The following is a 27,750-nucleotide window of genomic DNA, read 5'->3' as shown; positions in this document are numbered from 1 at the left end:
AGACAAAGTGGAACCAGTGGTCTAAAATAGACTCCCCATGCAACTTGTTAAGCAAGTTTGCATTTCAGTTCTTGAGATTTTACCTGCTCTGCCACACAGAACCGATTTGTCTGGCCACTGCTCAGACCTGGAAAATCTAGAGCTGGGATCTGTCAGATGGTTTGCTGTGCCCAAGCCATGCTATGTTTAAGTATTTGTAAGGGTGAAAATCATTCTGTTGGAAGCAGTGTCTGGATTTTGCCTCTTTCAAGAGGCTCTCTGTGATTGTATGCAGTCTAGGACAGTCTGCTGTTATTGTGCATAGCAGTGGTATAAACATACTCTGTGTTCTCAGCAAAGCACCCACCTGGATCAAAGATCTCATGTTGGCAAAGTGTATGTCCATGGCCCCTCCATTCGGAAAGTTCTGACTCATTCGCTTCATGAGCTGTGTGAAGCAGCTGTATGCCAGCATATCTATAATTACAATGCATCATTTTGTTAGATAAGGATTCAGCAAAAAGTGGAATATTTGTAGATTATGAATGTGTATAAAGACATTTAGTTAGAGGTAAATATAGATAGTACACTATAAAAGTAATGTTCACTTCTCAAAACCACATTCCATTAAAGCACAAATAATATATATTGCTTTGAAGAGATTTGTCCTTAATTAAATATATTACAATTAAATAATATACAACAATAAATATCAGGAACAGAACACCTATTTGGTTTTATTGTTGTTTGAATTCTGGCTGGCAAGATTCATAACCAACACGTTTACCATATATGCAGTGAGTATGATCTTAGTGTTACAGTCGCTGTGTTTACAGTGGTTTGAAATATTTTGCCCAGCTATCTATTCATCTCAACTGATAACCATGAACCCAATACTGTGGGGTACTGCCACACAGAAATTAAAGATGGCCTGTAAATCATCCTTTAAACTGTATCCATAAATTTAAAAAAAAAAGGTGTAGAGGTTTAAGCTCACTATTTCATTTTCAGCTTAATATCTAAATAAAGGAAATAATAACATAGGGACCAAAGACACTCTTATTCCAATAATATTTGGTTGCCAAGCCTATATTTGGTAAACATCAAAAAAGACAGAGAGAAAGACAACTTTTTTTGTGGCAAGTATAATCAAAATATTTACTTGTGACAACATATCATATCATTCTTGGCTAAACAAAGCCCAACTAAGGCTGGGTCTACATGGACGTTTTGTAAAAAGGCATGTAAACGTTCCTACTGCGTTTATAAGCGTTTTTATGCACTTATTTCAACGTTTTAAAACTTTTTTTAAATGCTGGAAAAAGCTGAAAAACGTCTATGCCGCGTTTATCCGCGTTTTACAACAGAACACCTATTTGGTTTTATTGTTGTTTGAATTCTGGCTGGCAAGATTCATAACCAACACGTTTACCATATATGCAGTGAGTATGATCTTAAAGTTACAGTCGCTGTGTTTACAGTGGTTTGAAATATTTTGCCCAGCGATCTATTCATCTCATCTGATAACCATGAACCCAATACTGTGGGGTACTGCCACACAGAAATTAAAGATGGCCTGTAAATCATCCTTTGAACTGTATCCATAAATTTAAAAAAAAAAAGGTGTAGAGGTTTAAGCTCACTATTTCATTTTCAGCTTAATATCTAAATAAAGGAAATAATAACATAGGGACCAAAGACAATCTTATTCCAATAATATTTGGTTGCCAAGCCTATATTTGGTAAACATCAAAAAAAGACAGAGAGAAAGACAACTTTTTTGTGGCAAGTATAATCAAAATATTTACTTGTGACAACATATCATATCATTCTTGGCTAAACAAAGCCCAACTAAGCTCAGTATTGTCATAAAGGAATAATGTATTATGTTCAGCTTGATACAGTCACTACATAGTGGTCAAATAGAGTGGTCTCACATCCCATGACAACTGTCTCTTTTCCTGATGCGTTTCACCATTTGGCTTCCTCAGGGGATTCAGAGAGACTTAAAGAGCCTCCTAAAAGCTGTCTGTGGGCATGTTTAATATCTTAATAGTTTGTGAAGGTTTATACCTAGGCACTTTCATCCCCAGGCACTTTCATCTGACAGTCACTGACTTGAACAAACATGTTCTTATGAGGTGTCTTGAACCCTAATTGCTTGTTCATTGTCAATGATTAGAAGAATCATTGTCAAAGTGATTAGAAGAAAGGTGACATTCTATGAGCATACATTCTCACAAGCGAGCCGTTAGTCAAACTTAGACCTACCATTATCCAGAATCACCATGAGTGGAGCCAGTAGGTCGCACATTCCTTGTACATAACCCACATCCAGATGTTCCCACACATAGCTGTATGAATTTACAAAAGCAAAACCATTAGTATGAAATGTCTCTTTCTGTGGAGCTAATAATCTTTATGGCCACAGAAAAAGCATGTTATGTTTCATGATCCATTAACTACAAACGACAGGCAAACATGCAAAGATGATCAAATAAAAAGTATTCTCTGAACTGAATGAAACATACACAAAAGTTGATATACCTGCACATGATATTTCTGAGCTTTTCCAAGTTATCAGATGTAAAATACCAATAGTTCCGATCACACCTTTGGACATCTTTATCAATACGATGCAAATTTAAGGCAATAGTGTCCAAGAGTTCAATCTGATAAATAAAAACAGGACATTTGAAGTTTATATGGTTCATACTACCTCCTATATATAAATAATGTACATCATATTACATTATCGGATCATTGTTTAGGATCAGCAAGTCTATAGCAGGATTAATATTGTATAATGGTTATCATTTATTAATTATTGGTATAACAAATGTAGTAGACACTACATTTTTTAAACAGTAAGCAATAAATACATTTCCAAACTATTTTCCCTGTTAAAACTATTGTAAATGGTTACTAAACTATTATTTCCATGGTGACATTGACAGATGTCTTAAGAAGAAGGGAAATATTGGTTCACAAAGTGGAGTTCCTGTGAACCCATTTATTTCTACAAGGGGGATGAATTTTATCATTATGGCAATATACCTTTAAAAAGCTGATGTTTTCCTGCATTATTGTTCTATTGTGATCAATAACAGTATAATAGCTACAGTAAAAACAACAATAAAAAAGATGTTACTATAAGGTTTTTGCATTAAAAATGAAGAGGTAATCTTACTGTGTATGATGTAGGACACATGGAAGAGATGTCTTCAGAATTACTTAGGTACTCAAGCTGGGAACACAGCTGTTCTTCACATATAGAGTCCTGCATTTTTAGGACTCCCTTTGTTTTCCGAGGTGGGCCCATACTCAATTCTGTCCTGTCCGACTCTGTACTTGATTCTTCTTCCTCAAAACATATGCTCTGTCCATCATCAATACTTGACAGAATGCCTGAGGTCACAGAGTAGTTACGAGAAGAGGGAAGACCGGAATCTGGAGAGTCAAACTCCACAGACTGCTGTGGTTCAGCTGCCACCGCAGATGGGGTACCAGGAGTGTTGGTCAAGATGGTGGTTTTACCGTTGTGAGATTTCAAGTCTCGGTCCGTCACATCAATTTCCTCTGTAGACATGAACACCTGCCACACATATACATATTAAAGTATTGGTCTAGTAATGTTCAATATTCTCAGGATTGTATTTAGACTTCACATTGTAGTTACACTGCTTCCTGTAGCATGCACATTAACAATAAATTTAGATTGGGTTATTAGAAGAAACATGCAGTATGATTTGTATTACCAATTACTTTTTAAATGTACAGATAAACAAGAAAAATGAAAAGAATTTCATGTTTCAAGAACTATAGTTGTCTAGTTTTCTACCTTGTGTCAACATTTCTGGCATACATTTTTTCCTATAGCTCCTAGAGCTGCTGTATTTATCCACAAATGTTTCGGAGATGTCCAAAAGAGGGGAAAAGATAAGATAAATTAACATAGTTTGTAGTTTATGTGGCTTGAGGCTTACAAGTGCCATTGTGGTAGCTGCAACCCAAGGTCAGATCCAGTTATTTACTATTATCCTCTGCTGAGACAATTGAAATAAGTCAGTGCCAATGGGGGAGAAATGGGCTCTTAAGAGCGGGATACATACATTTTGCTTTACACTCAGATTCAGGCTTGTCTCCATGATAATACATTTTCATGGTTAAAGCCCAATTGAACATTTAGTTTGAATGAGCTAAATACATTCTAGGTGCATCAAAACAAAAGATAGGCAAAAATCTTTGAAAAAAGTTTGTTTTTTTGATAATATGCTGCAAAAATGCACCCTTGCTGTTGTGGAAATGCATGGCATGACCATTAAACCTGAACCCAGGCAAAGATGTCCGCACAGGCAATGAATCCTAGGGATGCTATGTTACTGCCTAATGGTGAGTCGGCCCCTGGTTATATACCAAATTATGACTAAAATGTACTAAACCTGACAACTTGGTAATTGTTTATAAAAATATTGATGTCTCGTATCTACTTATTTTGCAAAGTCTCCCCCAGGTGTTGCACAATGTTGTAGTATTCGAAAAAGTCTAAACCACACATGTATTGGGTAAGCGAAGAATAAGGTGCTCCTACTACTGTTGCAATACTAATAACTTAAAAATCTTTTCTAATGTTAGCACTTTAGCCCATTACTAGGAGGCCCTATGGCAATTCAAATGAAGTACAGGTGCTATACAACCATCTTTAGAAGATATCTGATTATACCTGTAGATCAAGATGGTAGGCATTTTACGTAAACACCAAATGGAAAGTGTGCACAAATGGAGATTTAGCATAGTAACGGAAACTAATCTATATGGACTAGCTACCCAATATTATAGGTTATTTTTGTTTTATTTTGCTAATGCAGAGCTAAGGTTGATGGAAAGGGGTATCAATAAACAAAAAAACAAAAAAGAATGCTTTCCAGTGTGGATAGCAGGAACGATTATGAACTACTCAGGAGACTTAGTTTTTTTTCTGCTAAACTCTGCAATAATTTCAAGATGAAATGTCACAGAATGAGATATACAGTTTAATAGATGTCAGAGTTGTAAAGCAGCAAACGCTAAAAGGCCATCATATGTCAGAAGAGGACATAACTGTATAACAAATATTGTGTTTTCCCTGGATCTGAACCCTGCACTTACAGAGAAGAAAATTGGAGTTTATATAACGCTCCTTATAGGTATTGAACAGCTGTAGAAGGCAGAACTAATATGTTAGAAATATCATAAATATGCATCAGGAATAAAGTGAGGTTGTTGGAATGTAAAGTTATTTTAAACAGTTGGAATAATCTAAAAAGTAGAAAAGAGATGAATGGTCCACTGAATACAAAAAAAAGTCAAATAGTACTATGAACAGCCTACTTTAAACTGTAAAGAAACCAAGATCCACAGGAGAGTTTAATGATTGCATAAAATTAGGTGTCATCCAGGATTCTTATAGCTCTTGGATCCCAAAGGTAAATCCTAATATAGTTATGTGTTGCAAAGTGGTTAAATTGTTCTGTACAATCATCCAATAGAGACACAGACTGACATAAAAAATAAATACAGTTTATGATAGATTTAATGGCCACAGATTCTGATTGACAAATTTGGCCATACATGTGACTTTCAAATCAGGTCCATTACAGTGCAGTTATGTGTGTCTTATATTGCATGATACATTGCTTTGCATGAAAGTACCAGGGCCCCAATTGAACTGTCCGAGATTGAAGCTGACGCTGGTGAAGTGACCTGATTTATCTGTGTATAGGTAGTTTAAAGTGGTTCAACAGTAAAAGATTGGTGGATCATGGACTGATGGATAGACCATATCATACAGATATACCTAGCTGATGATAACAGGTAGCTCTTTTATGTAGCATGTTCATTGATGCGTTTAAGATGCCTGCCCACCTGCCTGAATATTTTACAAGACAAGAGGGTGTCTTTGAGCAGTATGGCATTGTGAGTTAATAAATTCTGTCTATATAAATTGTGTATTGGGATATCTCAATGTATTTTTTAAACAAACATAATGTAAAGAAGTATTGTTAGCATTATACAGATATTATAAATATATTTAAAAAAGTGTAATATATCTTACATCATTACTAATAGTAGAGTCCCGATGAATCAGGCGTTGGACATGGCTGTCAATGCTGCTTCCCGATGAGAGCTTAGCATAGATGGCTGAATGCGATTCCTTTTCCCTCTGCTTGACAATGACTTCACATGCTTTCCACTCCGCCATCACCTTCTGATACCTAGAGGCAATGGCTTCATCTACCTTTGATGAAGGGCAGAAACACAATTATGCAAAATCCATAAAGATGGTAAAAATTGACTGGATAAAAAATTACATATTTAAAGAACATGCATAGAAAATATAGAAACATGCAGTATTTTGCAAAAAAAATGTAAAATGCAAAATGGTCCAGGGAGGGAGGTGCATATATTTGATATATGTTTGCATTATTTTAGAATGTTTAGTGCTATGGGCCTTTGCAGTGCAAACTGTCTGACAGTCTGGATTAACTTTCATAAGCCATGTTAAACCTGAAATGGAAAACAATAACCAGAGAACAACATTTTGAAGCTGGCTTGAAGTGGGGCACTCCAAGCTTTGTGAAACTGGTCATAAATAAGGATTATTTAACTTACTCGATCCATTTCTTTTTTAGTCATCCCAAACTTATAATGGCCCAGTAAAAACGGCCAAACTTCTTTACGGATATCATGTTCCACTCCACCATAGTATACCAACCGCAGCAGCTCCAGCTCTTTATAATTCTGTGGGGATAAAACCGCATCCTCAGCACTAAACAACACTGTCTTTAAAGAGAGATGACTTTTCTGTTACAAAGACATTATGAAAGACAAGATAGCAGTACAAATCTGATAGGGGTTATAATCACTACTTTGTCCACAACTAAAGAAATTAATTTTTTAACTTCATTTGTTAAATATACATTTCAAAAAAGTTTTGTTTTTTTGCATTAAACATTGCCCTGAACCACCAAATCTAAGTAAATTTGTTACCACTGCTAAGTTCTTGCAAATGTTCCTCTGAGGAACATCAATCAATGCCTGACAACTGTGAATTTTGCTTTACACCAGCATCCACTATATTAAATGTTTTATTGGATATCTGCTATATTTCAGTTTAAGACGTCTGATGGAGGCCAGACGATTGTCACTGGAAACAATATTTTGTGAACATTTACAGACAGTGACATTTCTGTTCAATGCAGCATGGAAAGTGGAGGGTAAGCGAGCCATACCGCATTGTGCCAAAAGAGTGAATAGCGGTGCACATGTCAGTTTTTTGTCCATGGCAAGCACAAACTTTCATCCCAGAAGACAATCTTTTGACATGTAAGCAGATTTACAGAGTGTAGTATAACTACTTTTCTCACAATTTTCTTTAAACTAACTCTTTATTTTTTCAAGAAAATGTAGAAAAAAATGATGACAATATCATCCTATTTGATCTGCCAGGTATTCACTTTACCAACTGGTTATCAGAGAAAGGGTTTTGTAGCTGTTCTGCCATGCTGAGATTTGTCACCAAGAGATAAATGCAATCATTAAGGCTTTGGAATGTGTCCTGAATTTGTGCCTTGTGTTTTATAGGATAGCTGCACACGCTTAGGATGCAACAAATTTATCTTGTCAAGAAAAAAAATTAAAAACAAAAGTATAAACTTGAAAGAGGAAATTGTATTACGTGATTTATGACTTGTTCCTGAAGAAAATGATGAAACTTTCCCTTCCTTTTATTAGCAAGTGATTAAGTTACTAAAAAACAGCAAGGAAATAAGCTAATATTCCACCTTTATCACATATTAGCATTGAACTTTTCATATGCCTCTACTAAACCTTGGGGGAACACACAGCACCAGACTGAGAGTAATTAATACATTTAGGTCCATAAATATTTGAACAGAGACAACTTTTTTCTAATTTTGGTTCTGTACATTACCACAATTAATTTTAAATCGAACAACTCAGATGCAGTTGAACTGCAAACTTTCAGCTTTTTCAGCTTCTTTGGACAGATGAAACCAAGATCAACCCTTACCAGAATGATGGCAGGAAAAAAGTATGGAGAAGGCGTGGAACAGCCCATGATGCAAAGCATACCACATCATCTGTAAAACATGGCGGAGGCAGTGTGATGGCTTGGGCGTGCATGGCTGCCATGGCACTGGGACACTGGGACACTGGGAGTGTTTGTCCATGATGTGACACAGGACAGAAGCAGCCGAATGAATTCTGAGGTGTTCAGAGACATACTGTCTGCTCAAATTCAGCTAAATGCAGTCACATTGATTGGGAGGCGTTTCATAATACAGATGGACAAAGACCCAAAACATACAGCCAAAGCAACCCAGGAGTTTATTAAAGCAAAGAAGTGGAATATTCATGTATGGCCAAGTCAGTCACCTGATCTGAACCCAATTAAGCATGCAATTCACTTGTTGAAGACTAAACTTCGGACAGAAAGGCCCACAAACAAACAGCAACTGAAAGCCGCTGCAGTAAAGGCCTGGCAGAGCATTAAAAAGAAGGAAACCCAGCATCTGGTGATGTCCATGAGTACAAGACTACAGACTGTCATTGCCAGCAAAGGGTTTTCAAACAAGTATTAGAAATGAAGATTTTATTTTCAGCTTTTTAATTTGTCCAATTACTTTTGAGCCCCTGAAATGAAGTGATTGTGTAAAAAAAAAAGGCTTTAGTTCCTCACATTTTTATGCAATATTTTTGTTCAACCCACTGAAGTGGGTGAAAGTCTGCAACTGCATCTGAGTTGTTTCATTTAAAAATATTTGTGGTAATGTACAGAACCAAAATTAGAAAAAAGTTGTCTGACAGTGAATTATTTTTGTATCTGCAGGACACCACTCAAATTATTATGTGAGAATCCAAATACTTATGGACCTAACTGTATAAAAACATTCCAAAAAGGACTGAGCAGACTTTAACTGAACTTGGTTAAAACAGGCAAATTACAACAAGTGTTTAAGGTGGTTTTACTGAAGTAAAAGGTCCGTTTGCTTTATTATGCTGTCCAAATGAACACATGCTAGTTTGCAACACATTGTGAGGTAGGTGGAAACTACCACTTTTATAGCATGCATTTGCTAATAAGCTGCCATAATGGCCATAGCAATAGTGTAACCTGGGTATTATTGCACAACTCTAACTCTGGTACATTCTTTTGCTTGGCATGGCATAGTGCTATCTGTGAAATAAAATAGAGATCCCATATTGGAAAAAGAAAATGTTCCTTTTTTATGAAGTAATGTTGATTTGACAATATGTATTTTACCTTCATGTCTTTTTGATATTTGCTCCATACTTCTTTGGTAAGACCTCCCGAAGCATCAGTTGGTTTATCCGGCGGAATAATGGAGTGATGGACAAGGGCAGAGAGGTGAGTTCGAACTGTGGACAGGTGACGACAATAGGCAAGCCCTGATCAGAAAAAAGGAACATGTATGTAACATGTGTAGAAAAATCAAACATATTCTATAAGTAATGCAATGTAAGTAAAGGAAACTACCAGTTTCTTTACACTCCTAAATATTAATTTATTCTGCAACTGATACTTAATTGAGCCTTCATAAAAACCTTTTTTCAGTGACTACAGCCATGATTTAGAAAAAACACAATTCAATGTCTGCTAAATTGGTTCCTATGATTTAAATGGGCAGAATGTTCTAAATAAACTGCTAACTACATTTAATAACTGTGCTATACATATGATCAGTTGATATCATATTGGTGACAGGTTCACTTAATGTTACAGAATCTGTATTACTTACACCCATAGAATGCCCGAGAAACAATCTGCCTTTTCATATTCTCACATAATAATTTGAGTGGTGTCCTGCAGATACACAAATAATAAATTCACTGTCAGACAGTAAAAAGCAATTTTAGATTTTCTATTGCAATATTTATTTTGATGACAATTTTTATTTCAGATATAACATAATAATGTTTACAGAATAAAATTATCTTTTTCAATATGGAAATGTAACACCAACACTGAGACTAATGTTTGAATAAAGTGAAGGAAAAGATCTTATCCACAGAGAACAGATAGTTATTTTCATTCTTTTCACCTGCACTAGAAAAAAAGTCAGCTGGTGTAACCGTATTGTGACCATAAATCATATGACTAATGCTTTTTGTTCAATTTAAAGAGCAAATAAGTCTTTTATTTGTAACATTCTTGCAATGTTCAATGATTTTATGATATTTTAGGCTGTCAAATGCACAAATGCACAAAATGTAATGTAATATATTGCGAGGGGTTAAGCTCAGGATCGCCTTTGTTAGGGTCAAAGGACACTTGTCTGGTTCATCCAACTCATATCACACACCGAGGTAAAAGTGTTAAGCTGGCTTGCAGCCAGGTTTATTGAAGGTTGCATATAAAATAACAAAACAGCAAAAGAAAACCTTGCCTGTCCGGCACTTACTATACATCAAACATCCCTGTCTATCAGCTGGAGGGCTTCTCCCTGTCAGCTCAAAACCAAGCTTTCAGCAACCTTTTACTCAGGTTTGAGTTCATTCACACAGTCCACCTGGCTGTGTCTCCAAACAGAGCTCTCTCCAAATAGAGCTGCACTGACACAAAACTCCTGTCTGTGTCTCTCCAAGCCAAGCTGAGCCCGCACAGACCCATCTGTGTCTTTCCAAGTTAAGCTGAGCCTGCACAGACCCCTGTCTGTGTCTTTCCAAGTTAGGCTGAGCCTGCACAGACCTCTGTCTGTGTCTCTCCAAGTTAGGCTGTCGACTGAGCTCCTGGCTCTGTGTTCTATCCCCACCCTCAGTGTTTCTTCATTAATTATCTCACAGGTGAGAGTCTTCCACTTGCTACTTCACACAGGGGAGGAATTTTGGGCAAATATACCTCACACAAAAGTGGAATCCTGGGCAAATATATCTCACTTCCACCTCCAATCCTGCTTTGGTGTCACAATATATATATACTTTTTTCAATACTGTAATTGTTTCCATCAATTAAAGTATTAAACAAAGCCAGTGGAACTTGCAGATGGAAAGCCCTATTTTTTCAACTAATTCTAAAGTCTGAATGCAATCAATATGCCATAGCTTACCTTTACGTGAATCGAAACCACTCTGATTCCTGACTGTTAAGCCACATACACACGTGCAATAATTGTCATTGGAAAGGATCTCGCTCCCCTCCTTCCCTTGCATTAGGATCGTTCTTCGTCCATCGTCTGTGGATCCGCCAGGACGGTCGTTCGGACGATGGACGTCAGGCGATGTACACACGTCAGATTCTTGTCCGATATCGGCCCTGAGCTGATTATCGGGCAAGAACCATTGGACGTGTGTACGTAGCTTTAGTAAAAACCTGAGATGTTAGTGATAGCTGGATTTGAGAGCTATCAGCAGTCTCAAAGGGGGTGTTTTATAAATTTATCCTAAACACAGGGCATATGCTAAAAATGTATAGAGACTGTTGGTAGGAAGGAATTAAAGACAAAGCCTTTCATATCCTACATTTGATATAACAAATTCAAAAATACCAAATATCTTCCCTTTTAACCGGAATAATGTGATCTGAGCTATCACATGACTCTCTTCATCATGTCATAGTACTGATCTAATCATCACCAGCCCTGCAACATTCTCTTCCATACATAACAGGACTGGGTATTTTCTTTGGTGTGAATCTAGTGGTTGGAAATAAATGAAGGGTGAGTATATACTCCTAGGGAAGGGGCTCTTGTAGCCTGCATGGGCAAAGCACAAATTTGCTTTATTTTTTATGTAATTTCTTTTCTAAAACACATATTTAGCAGTTGCTGAGACTATAGGCCTGATTTAATCAAGCTCTTCAAGGCTGGAGAGGATACACTTTCATCAGTGAAGCTGGGTGATCCAGGAAACCTTAAATGGAAGTACTTTACTTTTTTGCTAGCAAATGTTTTTAATGCTGGATCAGATCCTTTCTAGGTTTGCTGGATCACCCAGCTTTGCTGATAAAAGTGTGCCCTCTTCACCTTTGGGTAGCTTTAATAAGTCAGTAAGACCTATAGACACTGTCACACAAGTTAGGACTCACCTATCATGCATGCAGCTGCAGCAGGTGGGAATATCATATGGAGAGCTTCCAGTGGAGCAGGATAGACAAGACGATCCCTGACTGCAAGGCTCATTATGTTTCCAGGGCATAAGATTAGCACCGAATCCTTGCATCTCTATCACGTCACCAGAGTCTGAAGAGATATAACAATCAGATGTTGGACACCATAGATGAATCCACTTTGTACTGTGTTATCAAACAATCTGGGATATTGAACACACACCTTCATGCATTCATGATGCATCTGTCAACTGAAACTGCCATGACATTAATTCCCATGCTTTACTTTGTAGTACATAAGCCTATTATTCTAATTTATCAATAAATATAGGCTAAACTCTAATAAATGTTTAAATATGACATAATCTGGTTTGTAAGATTATTACAGATGACAAGAAATTTACATTATTTATCTTAGTTTAAAAGTGATATAAGAGTATAAAATATTTCTAAAGAATAAAGCAACACCAATATAGGTTTTATGCCGTAGCCTGTATAGTTGATATGTTTGTTTTATATTCTTTAAGCAATGTTCAGATTGGGAAAAAGGTCATGGTGCATCTTACCAGTGAACTGCCCTCACCTCAGGAGGTGAAGGTACAGGTAGCCTCTAACAGAAACAGGCCCATAGAAAAACTCACTGTTAAATCTGCAGATGGAGAGTGTATTTAACTATTTTAGGTACCCCAGACAAATAGCTAAGGACACAGTTAGGAAGTCTGTCTTGCTTGACAAAGGATTTGAAGTTCTGTCAAGCTCTTTTTGTGTTTTACATACAACATATTACACAGCCAGAATGATCACCATGATATTTCATGGGTTAGCACTGCTGTTCCCTGAATCAGCCTCTTGATGGACAGAGATGGTGTTGCTGATTAAGTGTCACAATGAGGCAAGCAATTGTGTTACCCTTGGGTAAGCACTTACAGTTAGGCTAGGTACACACTTGCAATGCTTCTTGTCTGACAATCAGCTCAGAGCTGATATCGGACGAGAATCTGGCATGTGTACAGCCTCCATCTTCCGAACGACCGTCCTGGTGGATCCACGAACAATGGATGGCAAACGATCGTAATAGAAGCGAAGAGGGAGAGTGCGCAGCGCGGTGCTGCTCCGTCGTTTTCCCCCTCCCCTCTCCATAGAGCAGATTGGGGCTGTATGTACAGCACTCCTTCATGCATCGTGCAGTCCTTAGTCGCTGAAAAGGATTGTGAAAGATCCTTTCCATAGACAAATATTGCACATGTGTACCCATCTTTAGTGTTAACTTATAGTTAGCTATAGTTCTGAGTTAAAAAACTGTGAGCAGGCAAGATGTTTACTGCCCTGTTTGCAGCATGTATGGGAGTTATGTAACCCCAGCCTGGTCAATCAAGATAAGAAAAGATCCCCCACCCAGAAGAGGAGCGAAAGAAGAAGGCAGCAACCGCAACGGAGCAAAGACAGGTAAGTGTACAAAGCCTGTCCCGTCTGTAATATAGGACCTCCCTGGTCACAATTTTTTGTTTTTTACATTTAGATCTACATTAGGTCAAACTAACAGAACCAAATTACATGCCTACATATGGGTAGACACAAAGGGCCTGATTTATTAAAGCTCACCAAGGCTGTAAAGGATGCACATTCATCAGTTAAGCTGGGTGATCCAGCAAACCTGGAATGGATTTCCTAAAAGTTATTTGCTATTTGTTAGCAAATGTTTTCAATCCTGGACCAGATCCATTCCAGGTCTACTGGATCACCCAGCTTCACTGATGAAAGTGTATCTTCTCCAGCCTTGGAGAGCTTTAATAAATTAGGTCCAGACTGTCCAACAAATAGAAAAGCTATAGTGCTAAACCAAGAAATAAGTGTATCACTGGCTTAAATGTACAGTTTCGAAGAGAGCTGTAAATCACAACACTAGCTAAACACAATGCTTTTTTGAAGGTAAACCAGTGAACATATTTATTTTAATGTTTTTCTGAGGTTCAGCCTTATCCCGAGAAAATGAACAATTCTGTAAGCATTCGGCCTTTCAGCTCCCCCCATGACATGAATTGAGTTACAAAATACATGCTCCAGGTCAATGCTTAAAACTTACAAGCAAAATGAGCAAAGTACATAAAAAATAGCCAGGCATTTCATTTCTGCTGGGAATCAAGCCATGGTAAGATGTTCAAATCATAAGCCTTACCACAAGGAAAAAGGTTAATAAAATGAGCTTAATTCAGCACAAGTGCATAAGGAACATGACAAGGAACATATAGGGAATACGGATTCATGCATCAAATCAACAACCAGGTGCAAAAAGGGAAATTATTAAACAGGCACCAGCTGTGGCAGCAAAAGCAATAAATGAAAAGAAATCAAAGTCACCCATTTCCCTTAATAAATATATTTGTTTAATTTCTGCCTGGTAACATATTGCCATTATTTATTTATTAATTTGAACAATTTGGCAAAACATCTCAATCATGTTAGATGGTTTACATTTGCAGGTACATAATTAATTTTTTTTATTGATTTTGATCAAGGGGGAAAGGGTTTTAGTTTAAGCAGAAAAAATAATTTGCAGCTAAATACATGCATGCTAACAAAAAACTGCTAAGGAAAGCCAAGGTTAATGAAAAAATGCTCTTCACCTTAATTCTTCAGGGAGGGAGCTGGATGGCCAAAACCATACTGCATCTTTTAATTCTGATACAAGATTGCAAATTATTTGTATAAAAGAACAAGATGCCCCCCAACCATATGCCACAATTGTTTGGATTAAGGTAAGACTGATAATTGAAAGGGCCCAGGAAAAAAAAAAAATGAAAAGTAACCATGTGTAAAAAAATTGAAATTTATAAATAAAAGTTTACAAAATAGAAAATCAGAACCCCACAGAACCTAAAAATCCAGATGAAAGGTACCGCAGTCGTTGAAGAATTATAAGTGAACAGCATCCTCATTATTTTGTTCCATTCATCATTTGTTTAGGAAGCTGCAAAATTGGCCACATGCAAAGGTCGAGCATGTTGCAAACACCAGCAGACAAGGGAAAGCAAACCCTGTAAGAACAGTGATGTCATTATCGTCAGGCAGGGTACAACGTAAGCATACAAGTGTCTCCAAAAAGAACATTTTATAGGTATTCTATGCAAGCATAAGCCTTTCATGCTGCAATTTCATCTATGGATGTATCCTATGATGTGGCATAATAAGGTGTATGGGGGAAAGGCAATAAGATTTGGTTTAGACTGCTTGCTGAATACAAATCACATTTTATTAAGTGTATATTATCTATTCATGATGAGGAGATGTCTTTCAACCTGTAGAGCATAATTAAACTTTTATTTTAGTTTAAAAGCTAATTTCATCCAAATCTAATAAGGCAGGTCGGTTTAAGTGTTTCTATACGGCAAACTTTTTACCTTTTGAAAGGGCTGGGTAAAGGCCCTGCCATTAACCAATGGGGGAATTCCCTAACTGGAAAATTTAGGTAATTTTTATTTAATTAAATTAATAATTTTATTTAAATTAAAAAGAAGAAAAGTGGGAGGAATTTCCAATATAGACAGCTGTCAGTGGAACAGGTGTCCTCATTAGTAAGATGTCCACTTACACTAAACGTTTGGGTACCCCTTTATATTGGTTACCAGAACAAGTAAAGGGGTTGGGAATGCAGACAGGTATAAAAATGTCACTGCAGATCTAATTCTTCCCTATTCCATCTAAAACTAAAAGAAATGGTTTTGCCTGGAGTTAGTCTTTAAATCACCTACTGTCTTCTTTTTAGCAGCAAGGCCCTTCTAACTTTCTCTATGCAATGGCAATTTTAAAGTCACATTTCAATGCAATGCCCTATTTAATGTACAGCGCTGCATAATATGTTGTCGCTATATAAATCCTGTTTAGTAATAACAATCTGCTGCAAGATGAAGAATTTAAAATAATAATCCTTCATAATACACTGCAACAAGTAGGTGAAGCTATGTACTTAGTGGCAGAGACCTCACTGCCCCAATTCTATAAAAAATAAAGAGTCAGAACAGACACGAGAGTCTTGGAACCTAATTTTGCAGAACCCATGCTATAGCAGAATGTTTGAATTGTCACTTTTGGCAAGATTTCAAATTGTACATTTCTTCTTCTTCCATGTAAAAAGTTAGACTTTTAGTTTGGAGACTACATTCTACAAGGTGTTATTCTCATTGGGAAATCCTTTACTATTTTGAAAATACATGTATGTGTTGGCATGCATTGCATCACTGCATTAAAGTTGATCTTTTTCAATAAGGTGTCCACTGCACTACAACACAGAAAAAAGTTACATCTGAAAGTGCCATTAAGAATGAATGGCAAAGTAGTGTACCGATGCATGAGATGTGCATTGATATATTTTCATCTGTAAATGCACTGCTGGGATTGAACCTGTAACCATTTTTATCAGGTATGTAACATTGATTCTGTCAACTTTCTTGTCTAATTTGAAATCAATGGACCTGATGGTATATATAAAATACTTTCGGTTAGACTACACAATAAATTAGATTCCTTTTTTTATTGCACTGGTGATATGGCATTGGAATTGTTGCCATGGAGAGTACAGTCACTTCTCAGATAGATATGTTACGAGGGCTTGTGTCACAACAAATAGCCTACATAATTACAGCGCTTAGATTTTCTGTCAATGTCATTTATTAGAGAGATTAGATGTTATATATAAATGCAATAATAAAACTGATTATTTTCTACCTGTTCAGAAGTAAAGAAAAATATATTTAATAGAAAACAGCCAGCAAAAAAACCTGATAAATGCTCAAACCCTTCTAACAATCTCATGTTGGATAGAGTTGGGCTTACTATCCCATCTCCAAAACAAAGTAATGATGTGTGGACAATATGAACTTACGCTTCCTCCCTGCGCCAATCTAGGTTCATCAATTGTGCTAAAATTCAGACTGGTGTTTAATGAGCAAAATAATATCCTAGTGTTCTACAAACTCAGGGAAGAAAAAGCATAATACTAAGAACTGTTTACCGATAGATAATGAAGATATACAAAATTTTCTTTTTGTATAACTGTTTATATTCATATTCACAAAACAGTTCAAACTAAAGCTGGAAATGTAATGAAATAAATCTCTGAGTTCAGCATAAATTTCTTTTTCAGTTTAATGAGATGGTCTAGAAAAATAGTGGCCAGAAACAACATATCTCATTGCACTGGGCCATTATTAATGTGCAGCTGTGGGAATATGGAATTTTAGAGCATGGGAGAAAGACCTGTGCTTAACTATGTCACTGCCAGAAAGGTCACACAAGTCAAGTCAGACTTAATAATTATGCCGATATGGTTGCCAAAGCTATACCCATAAGATAGAGTAAGAGGAAAAATGACTGTACAACTTTCGGCTCCAGTCAATGCATTTTAAATTGCAATGACGCAAACATGTGGGTCAGGCAGCATCTAATTAAAGTATTTTTCTTCATTTATTTCCAGATGATTGTAATAAAGACTGCTGAGCAACACATATATTCATGAGGTAAGAATGGACTGACCTCATGTGTGCCTATAGAAAGAATAGCTCATATTACCCAAGTAACAAGAAAATCAATCCTATATATGCTTTAGTTTTAGAAACAGAAAAAGCAGTGTTACAGAACAGAGAAGAAAAAATTGGGGTACTGGATTCCGTAAAGTGGTAGGTGTTCTCAGGTCTAAAACAGTATAAATGGAATGATTCTCCTTAGGCAGCTCCCCCAAGAATGGTGGCCAAAGGTCAGCTTTTTGCTTAAGAAGGGGGTGGGTTTCCAAGGAATAAAGTGCCAAAAGCAAAAGGTGCCTATTCTTACATTGTATGTGCTGTTTTCTTATTCTTTTAGTAATAATATTACTATGTGCTGTATTCCTATATCATAAAAACATATTACCTTTAAGTGTTTAAATGGCCCATCTTCAACAGGACTGATGAACTCTGTACAATATAATGTAAACTAGACTAATAGAAGTCCTGAAGAAGAGAGGCCCTCTAACCACCAAAAGTTGTTGGCTTTTTATGAAGTGAGATACTCAATATCAACAAATCTAGAATTCATGCATTCTTCTTTTAACACTTCCCTGTCTGGAAAGAGATCTCTCCTCTAAACTGTCTTCTTGTAGTCCCTAATCTAGGCAGTATTTACGGTACTTGTGGGCAAGTGTCTGGGGCAGCAGGGTAGGAAAAAAGTTAGCACAATGCCTCACAAATTTTCAAATATGTAATAACTTTTCACTCTTGTTTACCTCTTCTATCAACTTCTGAAAATTGGTGGTAAATTCACCAGAAAATCTGTAAAAGCAGGGTAGACAATGGATGTTAGCAGACGTTAGAAGGCTCTTTATAGCCAAAGAAAAATACATAAATCTCTTTTTTGAATTGTCACTTGCTACTCGTGACACAAAATTCTGTTGGGTGGAAGTAATAAACTATTTTAATCTCTTCTGAATCCAACACTTCTTGGAATGTAAGATGCTGATAGTATACATTACATATATCTGACCCCTGCACTATGTACATTACATACATCTGACATCTGCACTATATATGTGCATACACATGACTCCTTCACTATGTACGCTACATACACCTGACTCCCAAAATACTGTATCTATGCTACACACTCCAGACTCTTTCACTGTGTATGTTTCATAGATCTAACTCCTACATTCAGTTCATTACACAATGCTGACCCAAGGCAGAGTAGGTGCAGCCTTTTTTTTAGACATATGCCTTTAGGCTACTCTCATTGTTAATATAATCTGGCCATACCCATCATCTGCTGCAGTGACCCACATCATCTTTCTCCATTCTGTTACATGCTGTATACTGATTATCACTGTATTCTGTGTATACGTAGTATTAGCAGAGCAGACTAAACCAATAAAGTTGTGCAGTGTTGAATTAGTATCTGTGCCTGATAATGCCACCACCGTTGTCATTTGTCAAATGGGAAACATCGCCTTCCTTAAGCAAGACGTGGGAGGGTTCAAGAGGGAAGTTGGATAAAAACCTTTCATCATTTTAGGAGCTGTGAGGTTCCGAGAGGAGATCATGGATAGCATGGCGTGAAGCCTATCTTCTTCTTCCTCGTCATCGTCAACAGAGACAGAGCGACTGGCAGCTAAGTGGTGGTAGTTAATAGTGACTGTTTTCGGAAAATAATGGTGAGGGAACAAAGTGCAAAAAAATTAAAGAAAAGAAAAAGAACTTTAGAGAACCATTGTTAAATTTACCTTTTAAAAATAATAACATTCCAGATATATCTTCACCCAAAGCTTTTATATTAGAAAGGAAAGGAGTACAGCCAAACACTGAACTGAAAATGCTATCCCAGAAACATTGCCAATGTGCTACAGTCAGAAAGCTCTACTTAGTTGCAGTTGATTGGTATTTCATTTAGCTAGACTGAGTTTTAGCACGATTTGACCGGAACTGTAGCCCTGGTCAGTTCATAAAAACAGTTTTCTTAGTAAAATCTGAGTTGAGCTGCTCTGAGTGAAGATATAGAAGAAGAGGTATCACTAAGTACAACAATGTTTCAATATTGCAGCAGAAAAATTCAATCACAATAAACATTTTGAAGAGAAACACAAGGTATAGGTATGGTGCTCCAACAGTAGATGTGTCATTAGTCAATATACCAAATATAGAATCGTCTGTACAATTATTTGAAAATGTTAGCTAAATCAAATGTAATGATCACATAGTCATTCAACGCATTACTATAAGTAGGTGCCATTGAACAAAACCTTTCTGGGTGCATGTTTGTTCTATGTTAGTTATAAAAATGTATTATGTATGTATTATGAATGATGAGATGTAAAATAGGGAATAAAGAGATAAAGGCTTGGAGCTAGGGCCAAAGAGATAACACTATTTGCAAAAAACAATAAATCAAAGAGACAAAAGCTGCATTTTATCTGAATCGGGGCCTTGTGACATCTACAAATTCATTCTCAAGCCATCCTGAGGTTGTTTGCTAAAGGACCATGTCACCAGGACATTGCTATTGCGTGCTACAAGAAACTAGATCAAGGCACTATGCTACCAGAGAATTCACTCTATAATTCACTCTTCACTCACAATATTGAGCACATTTCAGTTTTATGTCACTTGAAACAATCTTCCGAGAGGGCAGTTTAGTTCAATGCAGATGGGAAAGGAGGGGGGGATTACAAGCAAGAGGCAAAAAAAATGCCAGTGTTGGTCCCCAGTATCCCCAGTAGGTTGTTTATTATGGTGGATCTCTAAACAAGAATATAAAGGATATATAATATATATATATATATATATATATATATATATATATAGGAATGTTAGTGGTGGTTGAAGTTTGGTAATACTGGATGTGCTAAGGGGCAATGTGCCAACCCTAAACAACCTTCAGAGACCACTGTTCACCCTAGATTTTAGAATCAAGATGATCACGATCATTCATCTTGGGCAAAAAATATCTAGCAGGTCTACATTTATTTAGTTTCAATGGAAGATGAGTGATTTAGACCTCAGCATAATACTTCAGTTTTATAGTGATGCTTTTGTATTAAAAAATGACATATCATCCACAAATGTTAGCACCATTTTTTACAGGGAGCACTACAATTTAGTCATGTAATTAATGATACCTCTCGATATTATAAAATGCCAACAACAAACACAGTAGCATAAAATAAAATGTTCATTCTGTTAGCTAATGTAGCTGTTGAAGTCATATTGATCTGTGAAGATCAGAAATTGATGGTTCACTGAATATTCAGACAAAGACTATGAATATTCTTAATGGTTTGTAACAATGATAAGGTTAATTGAGTCTTGACAAAGTGGGATGCTTGTTAAATGAATTCTTAATTTTACAATCAGATTTGAAGTGTTAAGTAGTCCACATGAATCATTTTAAATGAGAAAGTCAACTCTAAATATGTAAATATGAGGTCAGGCATGCTTCTCAAACACTAGTTTTGAAAAAAAAAACAGTATAATTTATACCATGTTAGTTTATTAAAGAGGGTCAAACAAACAGGTCTAATGTATTTTTGTGCACAACGGAATACATTTACCTGCTATTTAGTGTATATCCCATATTATTGCACACAAACATTCTACATTTGCTAGGTATAAGGGGATCCATGCTCATTAGGTATCCAATGGTATACACAAGGGGCTGCACAAAGAAGTGCACAGAATTGTGTATAACCACTGTGACTGGAATGTCAGTTTATAGCTATAATAATGGTGAAGAACCTGGGGAGCCAGTGATAATAATTCCAAGCTGCTGACATCTGTTGACAGACAACAAGCTAAACAGAGTCTTTTCTAACATCTGTATATGCAAATACAAAGAAAGCAACAATTAAAAACACTGCAGTTCTCCGACCAGCATCTAACTGGCCTAAACATTTTTACAAACCCAAGAACAAACATTTGAAATATAAAAGCCTATATCCTTTCCTTTTTCAGGATTTATTGCCTTTATTTCCCATGCCAGTCACACTCTTCCCATCCTAGAGTGACAACCCTCACTTACTGCACTCTGTCTATAACTAAGCAGTGTTGTCATCTTCATACTGGACGTTTGTTAGAACTACAGCTCCCCATCTCCTCTTTTCCACACATAGGTGTAGGTGTTGACAGAAGTTAACTGAGCAAGGCTAATAAAACTGTTTGAGGTAACATTGTAAAGTCTACGGGTTGCAAAAATGGATTTTGGCAGAACGAATTGGTATTTTTTTACTTATAGAGATAAAACTAAAACTATTAATTGTATAATTACCAGGGCAAAAGAGAACAAATAGGAAAAGGCAGGTTAGGTTAGGGTTCATGTACACTTTATTCTATAGGCTTGCATCTAAAGACTTCAGACTCCAAACACAAGTCAAACACAGAATGTTTTTTATTGCTTTAGCTCATGTTTAGGTGGAAATGAATTCAATTATGTGCCGATGATTAGCTGATAAGTTGTGTTATTTTTGTGATGCATAAGCCGCTTTGAATTGCTTTTGGGTTACATTCAAATTGCATTTATATTGACTTCTTTGAAGAGTTAAATATCCCTCTTGAAGCATTCTCTAATCTGTACAATTATAGAAAATAATGTAATTTTGTAAAGCCCACTAAGCTGTGTATGAGGATAATAAATGATCACTACTGAAATACGACTGAGATCCCTTAACAGCGTTTCAAGGTATTGACTGATGCCTAATTCAAATCCTGTCTGTCATCACCATAACTGAAGATATCTGTAAATTAGTCACTGATGATATCAGGGTTAAAAATAACTGTTTTGTTAGATGGTTTCCTGAAGAAAATCACTTTTATTAACATCCAGATACAAGTTAATTTAATTTAAACTCAACCTCTGAACTGCTGCCCTGAAACACAGAAACTTTATGTTTCATCAAGTTGTGTCCTCTCCTCTGAGACTTAATAAAATTGTGTGATGGCAGAAAGCCATGTCGCTGTCTTCCACGAGCAGAGAACAGGACGGCCTTGATAGAAAGTAATTTACTAGATGGAAATAGGGTAATTCCAACCTTCAGATCTCTAATTATTAATGTTGCTGCCTATAACATTGTGCTGAATTGTATTAATGAGTGCAATAATTTATATAATGTTAGTAAAGTGACAGATCAATACATACTGTGTAGTGGAAAATCTACTGCAGGCTCTACAAAATGTTCAAAACATATAAAGTAAGCTCAAAGTATAATAATGCTAAAAATATATATGTTTTGTCTTTTTAATAATCAGTTTATGAAAGAAAAGTTGTGCAGCTGTCATTCTCGTTGTGTTGCTAGCGATGTTCTTGATGCAACTACCAAATGATCCATCAATTGACAAAACCAAGTAGGTCCACACCTTTCGCCAACAGAGAGCACAGGAGAAGAACATTCCTAACATCCTAAGCTCTGATTTTTTTTTTTTGGGGGGGAGGGGATTTTAACGATGGTCCAGGACAAATTCTAACCTAACTAAGCACCCACATACACTGATGACTTGATGAGTGCTGTGGTCTGGAAAATACGTACTGTGTAAATTTTATTCGCTGTATCAGTGAAAAATACTAAATGTTCTCTTTTTAGGCACCTCTAGACATCACCCTTCATCTTGTAAACTCCAAAATGACTGATTGGATGAAGTTTTGGTGAAAATAAATAAGTGTGCAATAAAAATAGTTTTGTTTAGATTTGTAATAAGTTAACACAATTTACATATTTATATAAAAAAGTGAAATGTAACCACAATTCAGATTATTTGTAACAATTTCGGTATAAATAGGGTAAAATTCAGTAGAATGTTTAAGGGGGTAGCCCACAATATGGTTGGTGCTGCTGTTCCCTGGAGGCTTCTGGATGGCTGACAGCCTGCCGTAAGCACCATGCTCATTCAAAATAAATGGGCTGCCATCAACTTCCCATTCACTCCCTACTGCAGCCATGGGCTTGTTGCAGCTTCTACCCAGAGGTTGTGGTTACCTGTGGTGAGCAAGCAGTAACCCTTCCTGCACTGTGATTACATTACCTAATAATATTATTCAAAGCAAAACCACAATCTACACAGACTTTACATTTTGTTGCTTACTTCTTAGTTTAACCATCTTTAGTTAATACATTGTAAGTGCATGAGGGTACAGCATGTTAGTCTATCTCTAGTTAGTACCTTTTAAATATGTTTCTGCTTCATTATCCCAACAACAGCCTATGGATTCAACTCAGAATGAAAATAGTTTTGGGTAGAGTAGGGATGCATTTAAATATCTGTTTTTAAATTCTGTCTGTAACCCCATTCGGGACATTTCCCCTTACATTCTGTTCCAAAGTTTTACCTCTTCCCAGCTCTATACAAAGCAAGATTAAAGCCACAATAAAGCATCAAACAGTCATTCAATGGACATCAGATGATTGTTGCTGGAAAAAATCTTTTGTGATAATTTCCAGTGACAGATGAATGAAAGAGTGCTGTACACAAATCAATGTTCTGTTCGAAAGAAAGAGGAGGAACAAATAGCAGCCTGCTTTGCTCTCCCACATAGGAGAGCACATTTTCAAGAGTTATAGTTAAGCTTAATTTCTGGAATATCTTATTTTAGCGACAATTTATACTTTCCATGGGCAGCTAGGAAAGAAAACCTAGCTCTGGTATTTCTCCTAGCTCTGGAGTCATGTGCTCAAAGACTGGAAGGTTCGTGTTCTCTATAGAGCTCACTAACTCTTGTTGAGGCTGCCCTCATGAAACAGGGTGCTCTTAAATTACCCAAATTTTCACATTTTTTTTAAAAAAAAAAGGGTGAAGCCTCTCCCCTCCTGTCTTTATTTGCTGCAGTGGTAAAGACAGAATAGGAGAACAGAGCCTCCTGGGATACCCACTTCATGCATCCCAGGAGGTTCCTGGCTGCTCCTTCAGCGCATGCCCGATCTCAGGCATGCACAGAAGGGGGCTTTTTCCTACATTTGGGAGGGGGGAATCCCCCTCCCAAATGAAAAGTAAATCTCATGCATGTGCAGTGAGATCGGTTTTCTTTTTCCCCCCTTTACAGCAGGCTACGGCACCCAATCTCACAGATGACAGAGCAGTGTTAGATCAGGTGACGTAGTCAGACGAAGCGTGAAGCTGGATAAAGATGGCAGTGCTGGGCTAAGGAGGATTACAGGACGGCGCTGGACCCAATGGAAGACATTTCCAGCAAGATCGAGGAATCTTTGGAATTAAAGGTAGGTTATATGTTTTTTTATTAAGTTTAATTCCGCTTAAAATGAGTAAAAGTCCTCAAAGCAAGAGTTATAAAAAGAGGTCCAGATCAATGGACAAAAGTCCAAATATGCTTTTACTGAGGATAAAGTAGAAACACTAACATATTTCAAGAGCACATCACAGCAAATCCTGACTAGAAAGCTCATTCTAATTTTTTTATACACCTGTCTTTGGGGGTCTTGCAAATACATGGAACTGATTTCAAGTGTGAATCCCAAGATGAATTGAAAAGTCACAGATTTTAGATCACTAGTAAAGAAGAGCTGTATGTATGTTTGTCTTTTGTGTACAAATACAATACCCAAGCACCACAAGCTGACTTACTGTTGTCATGTTTATGTCCAGCGTAGATGATTCTGAAGACATAGTCTGTAGTTAACTCTTCCACAAAACTATCATCAAAGTCTACTGACTTATTACAGCTGTTTCTTTTTCTTAGTTTTGGAAATATTTTCCCCTGTAACAAAAAAAGTTTGAAAAAAAAAATCAGGCCCTATCCACAGGTAAGTAGATTGAGATTATGTATTGCTAATACATTTTTTATTTTTGGATAGAGCACCCAAGAACCAGAGGTTGGAAGTTGAGTCTTCTGTAAGACCATCTTCCTCCCTGCATTCTATTGCATTCAAGTCCACAGCTTTCTCCTCTGACAGCTGGAGGGGGCGGGAAGGAAGGCAGTGTTACAGAAGCCTGACTGCCTTCCTCCCCGTCCCCTTCAGTTCCCAGCAGAGAAAGATGAACTTAGTGGATTTAGAATGCTAGGAATGCGGGGAAGAAGGCATTATAACAGACTAAGTACGGCTTGCAAATGACTTGATAAATGAAGTGACTTGACTTGGGAAGAACTCTTGGTCACTTGAGACATGACTTGGGGCCTGGTGTCAATGACTTGGGACTGGACTTGGACTTGAAGGGTGACGACTTAGTCCAACCTCTGCAAAGAATCTCTGTCAAGTTTCTATTCTCGTTTGTATGCTTACTAACTATGTTCACATTCTTTAGTTTTTCTGGAGTCAGAAAGTGGTGAACAATCCAACATGTTAGAAGTAAGGGGGAAGTCATTACGGTGGAGAGTTCATTATGCTGGCAACTTTTAAGAGATTTTAGGAGATTTCCTTTCATTTAGTCACACACTTGTTATGATTATGAGACAGAAAGTGAGGGGACAAATTCTAAAAGGAACAAAGCCAGGGGCAATTTACCTCTACAGAACTCTAGTCTCTAGTCTCAACTCTAGTAAAGGATGTATATACATATGTATTTATTAAGCAATGAATGTGCCTTTTACTAAACATTTACTATAGTAAATGCAGTAAATGTTACCTGCTGCTTTTATACCTTGGCCCCCAGATACTGCTTATTATTATTAATAATAATAATAATAATAATAATAATAATAATAAAAAATCATAGAAGCCATTTCGGCATGTCATATCCCCCATTAATTTTCCTGTGCTGCAGTGCAGTTTGAAAAATGTAGCCTTCCTTTATTTTGGAGCCCAGATACATGACCAGCTCTTTATTCCAGATAATGGGATTGAAAATGCTCATTAAAGCACAATAAAATTAAAAAAACTGTGCTTTAGTTACAATGTGTAAGGTGAATAGAGAGAAAGTTTTTTTGCAATCTGCTTAAAAAAAAAAAACAGAATATTCTTTCCACTATATACAGAGATAATATTCCTCCTAATAATGAGTCCTATATTAAAGGGGTTTCTTTTGGACTTGGATGATTTGGATTGGTTGGCATTATTATTTGTTTGGTATTGTCCTTATTCTTATATTCTCTGGTATGTATCTTTTTATGTTCCTTTATTTTATATTATTTTATTTTAAAATGAATTTATAATAAAAAATGTAAGTTAGATTTACAAGTTCTTACAGTTCCTTTTTTAGTTTTTAGAACATTTTTATCCGTAGAAACCAAGTATGCTTCTCTATCATACCTTGCCCCTTTGTGACCATAGAGGAGGCTCTAGCTGTCCTCTTGGTAGAAGACCATTTTCAAGGCAAGATAGGAAGGCAAGAAGATGTCCTCCTGGAGGGAAGTGGAGTGGAGGTCTCTGGATACCATCCTGGCTGACCAGTACAAGAACTCCCCTGCTGTCTGCTATACATGGAAAAAGTCAAAGGGTTATATTAGAGCACTGGCCATAAACCTAATTGGTGAATGTACAATCAAATACAGAAAAACAACATTTATAGGTTCAATTGAATGAAGCAAAATGCAGAACTAAATGAACAGTAACAAGACACAACCAATCAACAGCCATTTGCTATATTTTAATACTTTTAAATCAGCAATCCATTTAGTTGTGATGGGCCATGTACATTTGTTTTCTTTATATTGTTTCAGTAAAGGAAATTTGTCTGAGGAGTAAAATATATTCTGCTATTGCTGATATCCTAAAATGTTAGTTGCTTTGCTGTTGCTGACACTATGATTTGACATGTATTGCTGGTGAGGTGAATTCATTTAGATGATGATCTAATTCTGCATTATAGTCTTAGCAGTAAATATGCACAGATCACATATACTGCATGGTTTATTTACGTACACATTTTTAATACAGAATACTGGAGAGAAATGTTTACTTACGCTGCTGGTGACAATGAATACAGACTATCTGACTTATTGGCACGATTAGGGCATAATCCCAAAACACACTGGAGAGACAGAAAAAAATAAAATCACTGTAAAACACATGATAAATGATACCTAACACAGTGATGCTTTATTTAGCCCACATAATTGAAGACATTAACTGTAAATAACTGCCTACACTGCCCTTTATTTATTAGAGTGCCCAAGGACATGATATGGCACAGTCTCTAACTGAATGTATTCAGCTAGATCAGAAGATGATCTTTTGTCAGTGGGCAGTT

At 36.6% G+C, this 27,750-nt stretch overlaps 1 protein-coding gene across 2 annotated transcripts in view; it reads right to left on the bottom strand.

Moving 5' to 3' along the window:
• The window catches only part of SGSM2 (small G protein signaling modulator 2), a 177,156-nt gene that overhangs the window by 5,568 nt on the left and 143,838 nt on the right, over positions 1-27,750 (bottom strand). Inside the window, exons 9-21 of one of the 2 annotated variants that reach the window (XM_072429801.1) lie at positions 27,464-27,531; positions 26,811-26,974; positions 25,189-25,321; positions 19,127-19,261; positions 12,086-12,239; positions 9,801-9,865; positions 9,305-9,450; positions 6,631-6,759; positions 6,074-6,256; positions 3,170-3,574; positions 2,527-2,651; positions 2,251-2,333; positions 347-456 (exon numbers count right to left, since the gene is read on the bottom strand). In XM_072429801.1, the coding sequence (XP_072285902.1) occupies positions 347-456; positions 2,251-2,333; positions 2,527-2,651; positions 3,170-3,574; positions 6,074-6,256; positions 6,631-6,759; positions 9,305-9,450; positions 9,801-9,865; positions 12,086-12,239; positions 19,127-19,261; positions 25,189-25,321; positions 26,811-26,974; positions 27,464-27,531 (1,900 nt within the window). The remainder of the gene's footprint in view (positions 1-346; positions 457-2,250; positions 2,334-2,526; positions 2,652-3,169; positions 3,575-6,073; positions 6,257-6,630; positions 6,760-9,304; positions 9,451-9,800; positions 9,866-12,085; positions 12,240-19,126; positions 19,262-25,188; positions 25,322-26,810; positions 26,975-27,463; positions 27,532-27,750) is intronic. The other variant, XM_072429795.1, reaches the window with a different exon arrangement.

Source organism: Pyxicephalus adspersus, chromosome 1 (assembly GCF_032062135.1).
Source record: "Pyxicephalus adspersus chromosome 1, UCB_Pads_2.0, whole genome shotgun sequence".
In the NCBI taxonomy this organism is placed as follows: domain Eukaryota; kingdom Metazoa; phylum Chordata; class Amphibia; order Anura; family Pyxicephalidae; genus Pyxicephalus; species Pyxicephalus adspersus.
The sequence above is the reverse complement of the archived record's forward strand: the minus strand, read 5'-3'. Positions and strand labels throughout refer to the sequence as shown.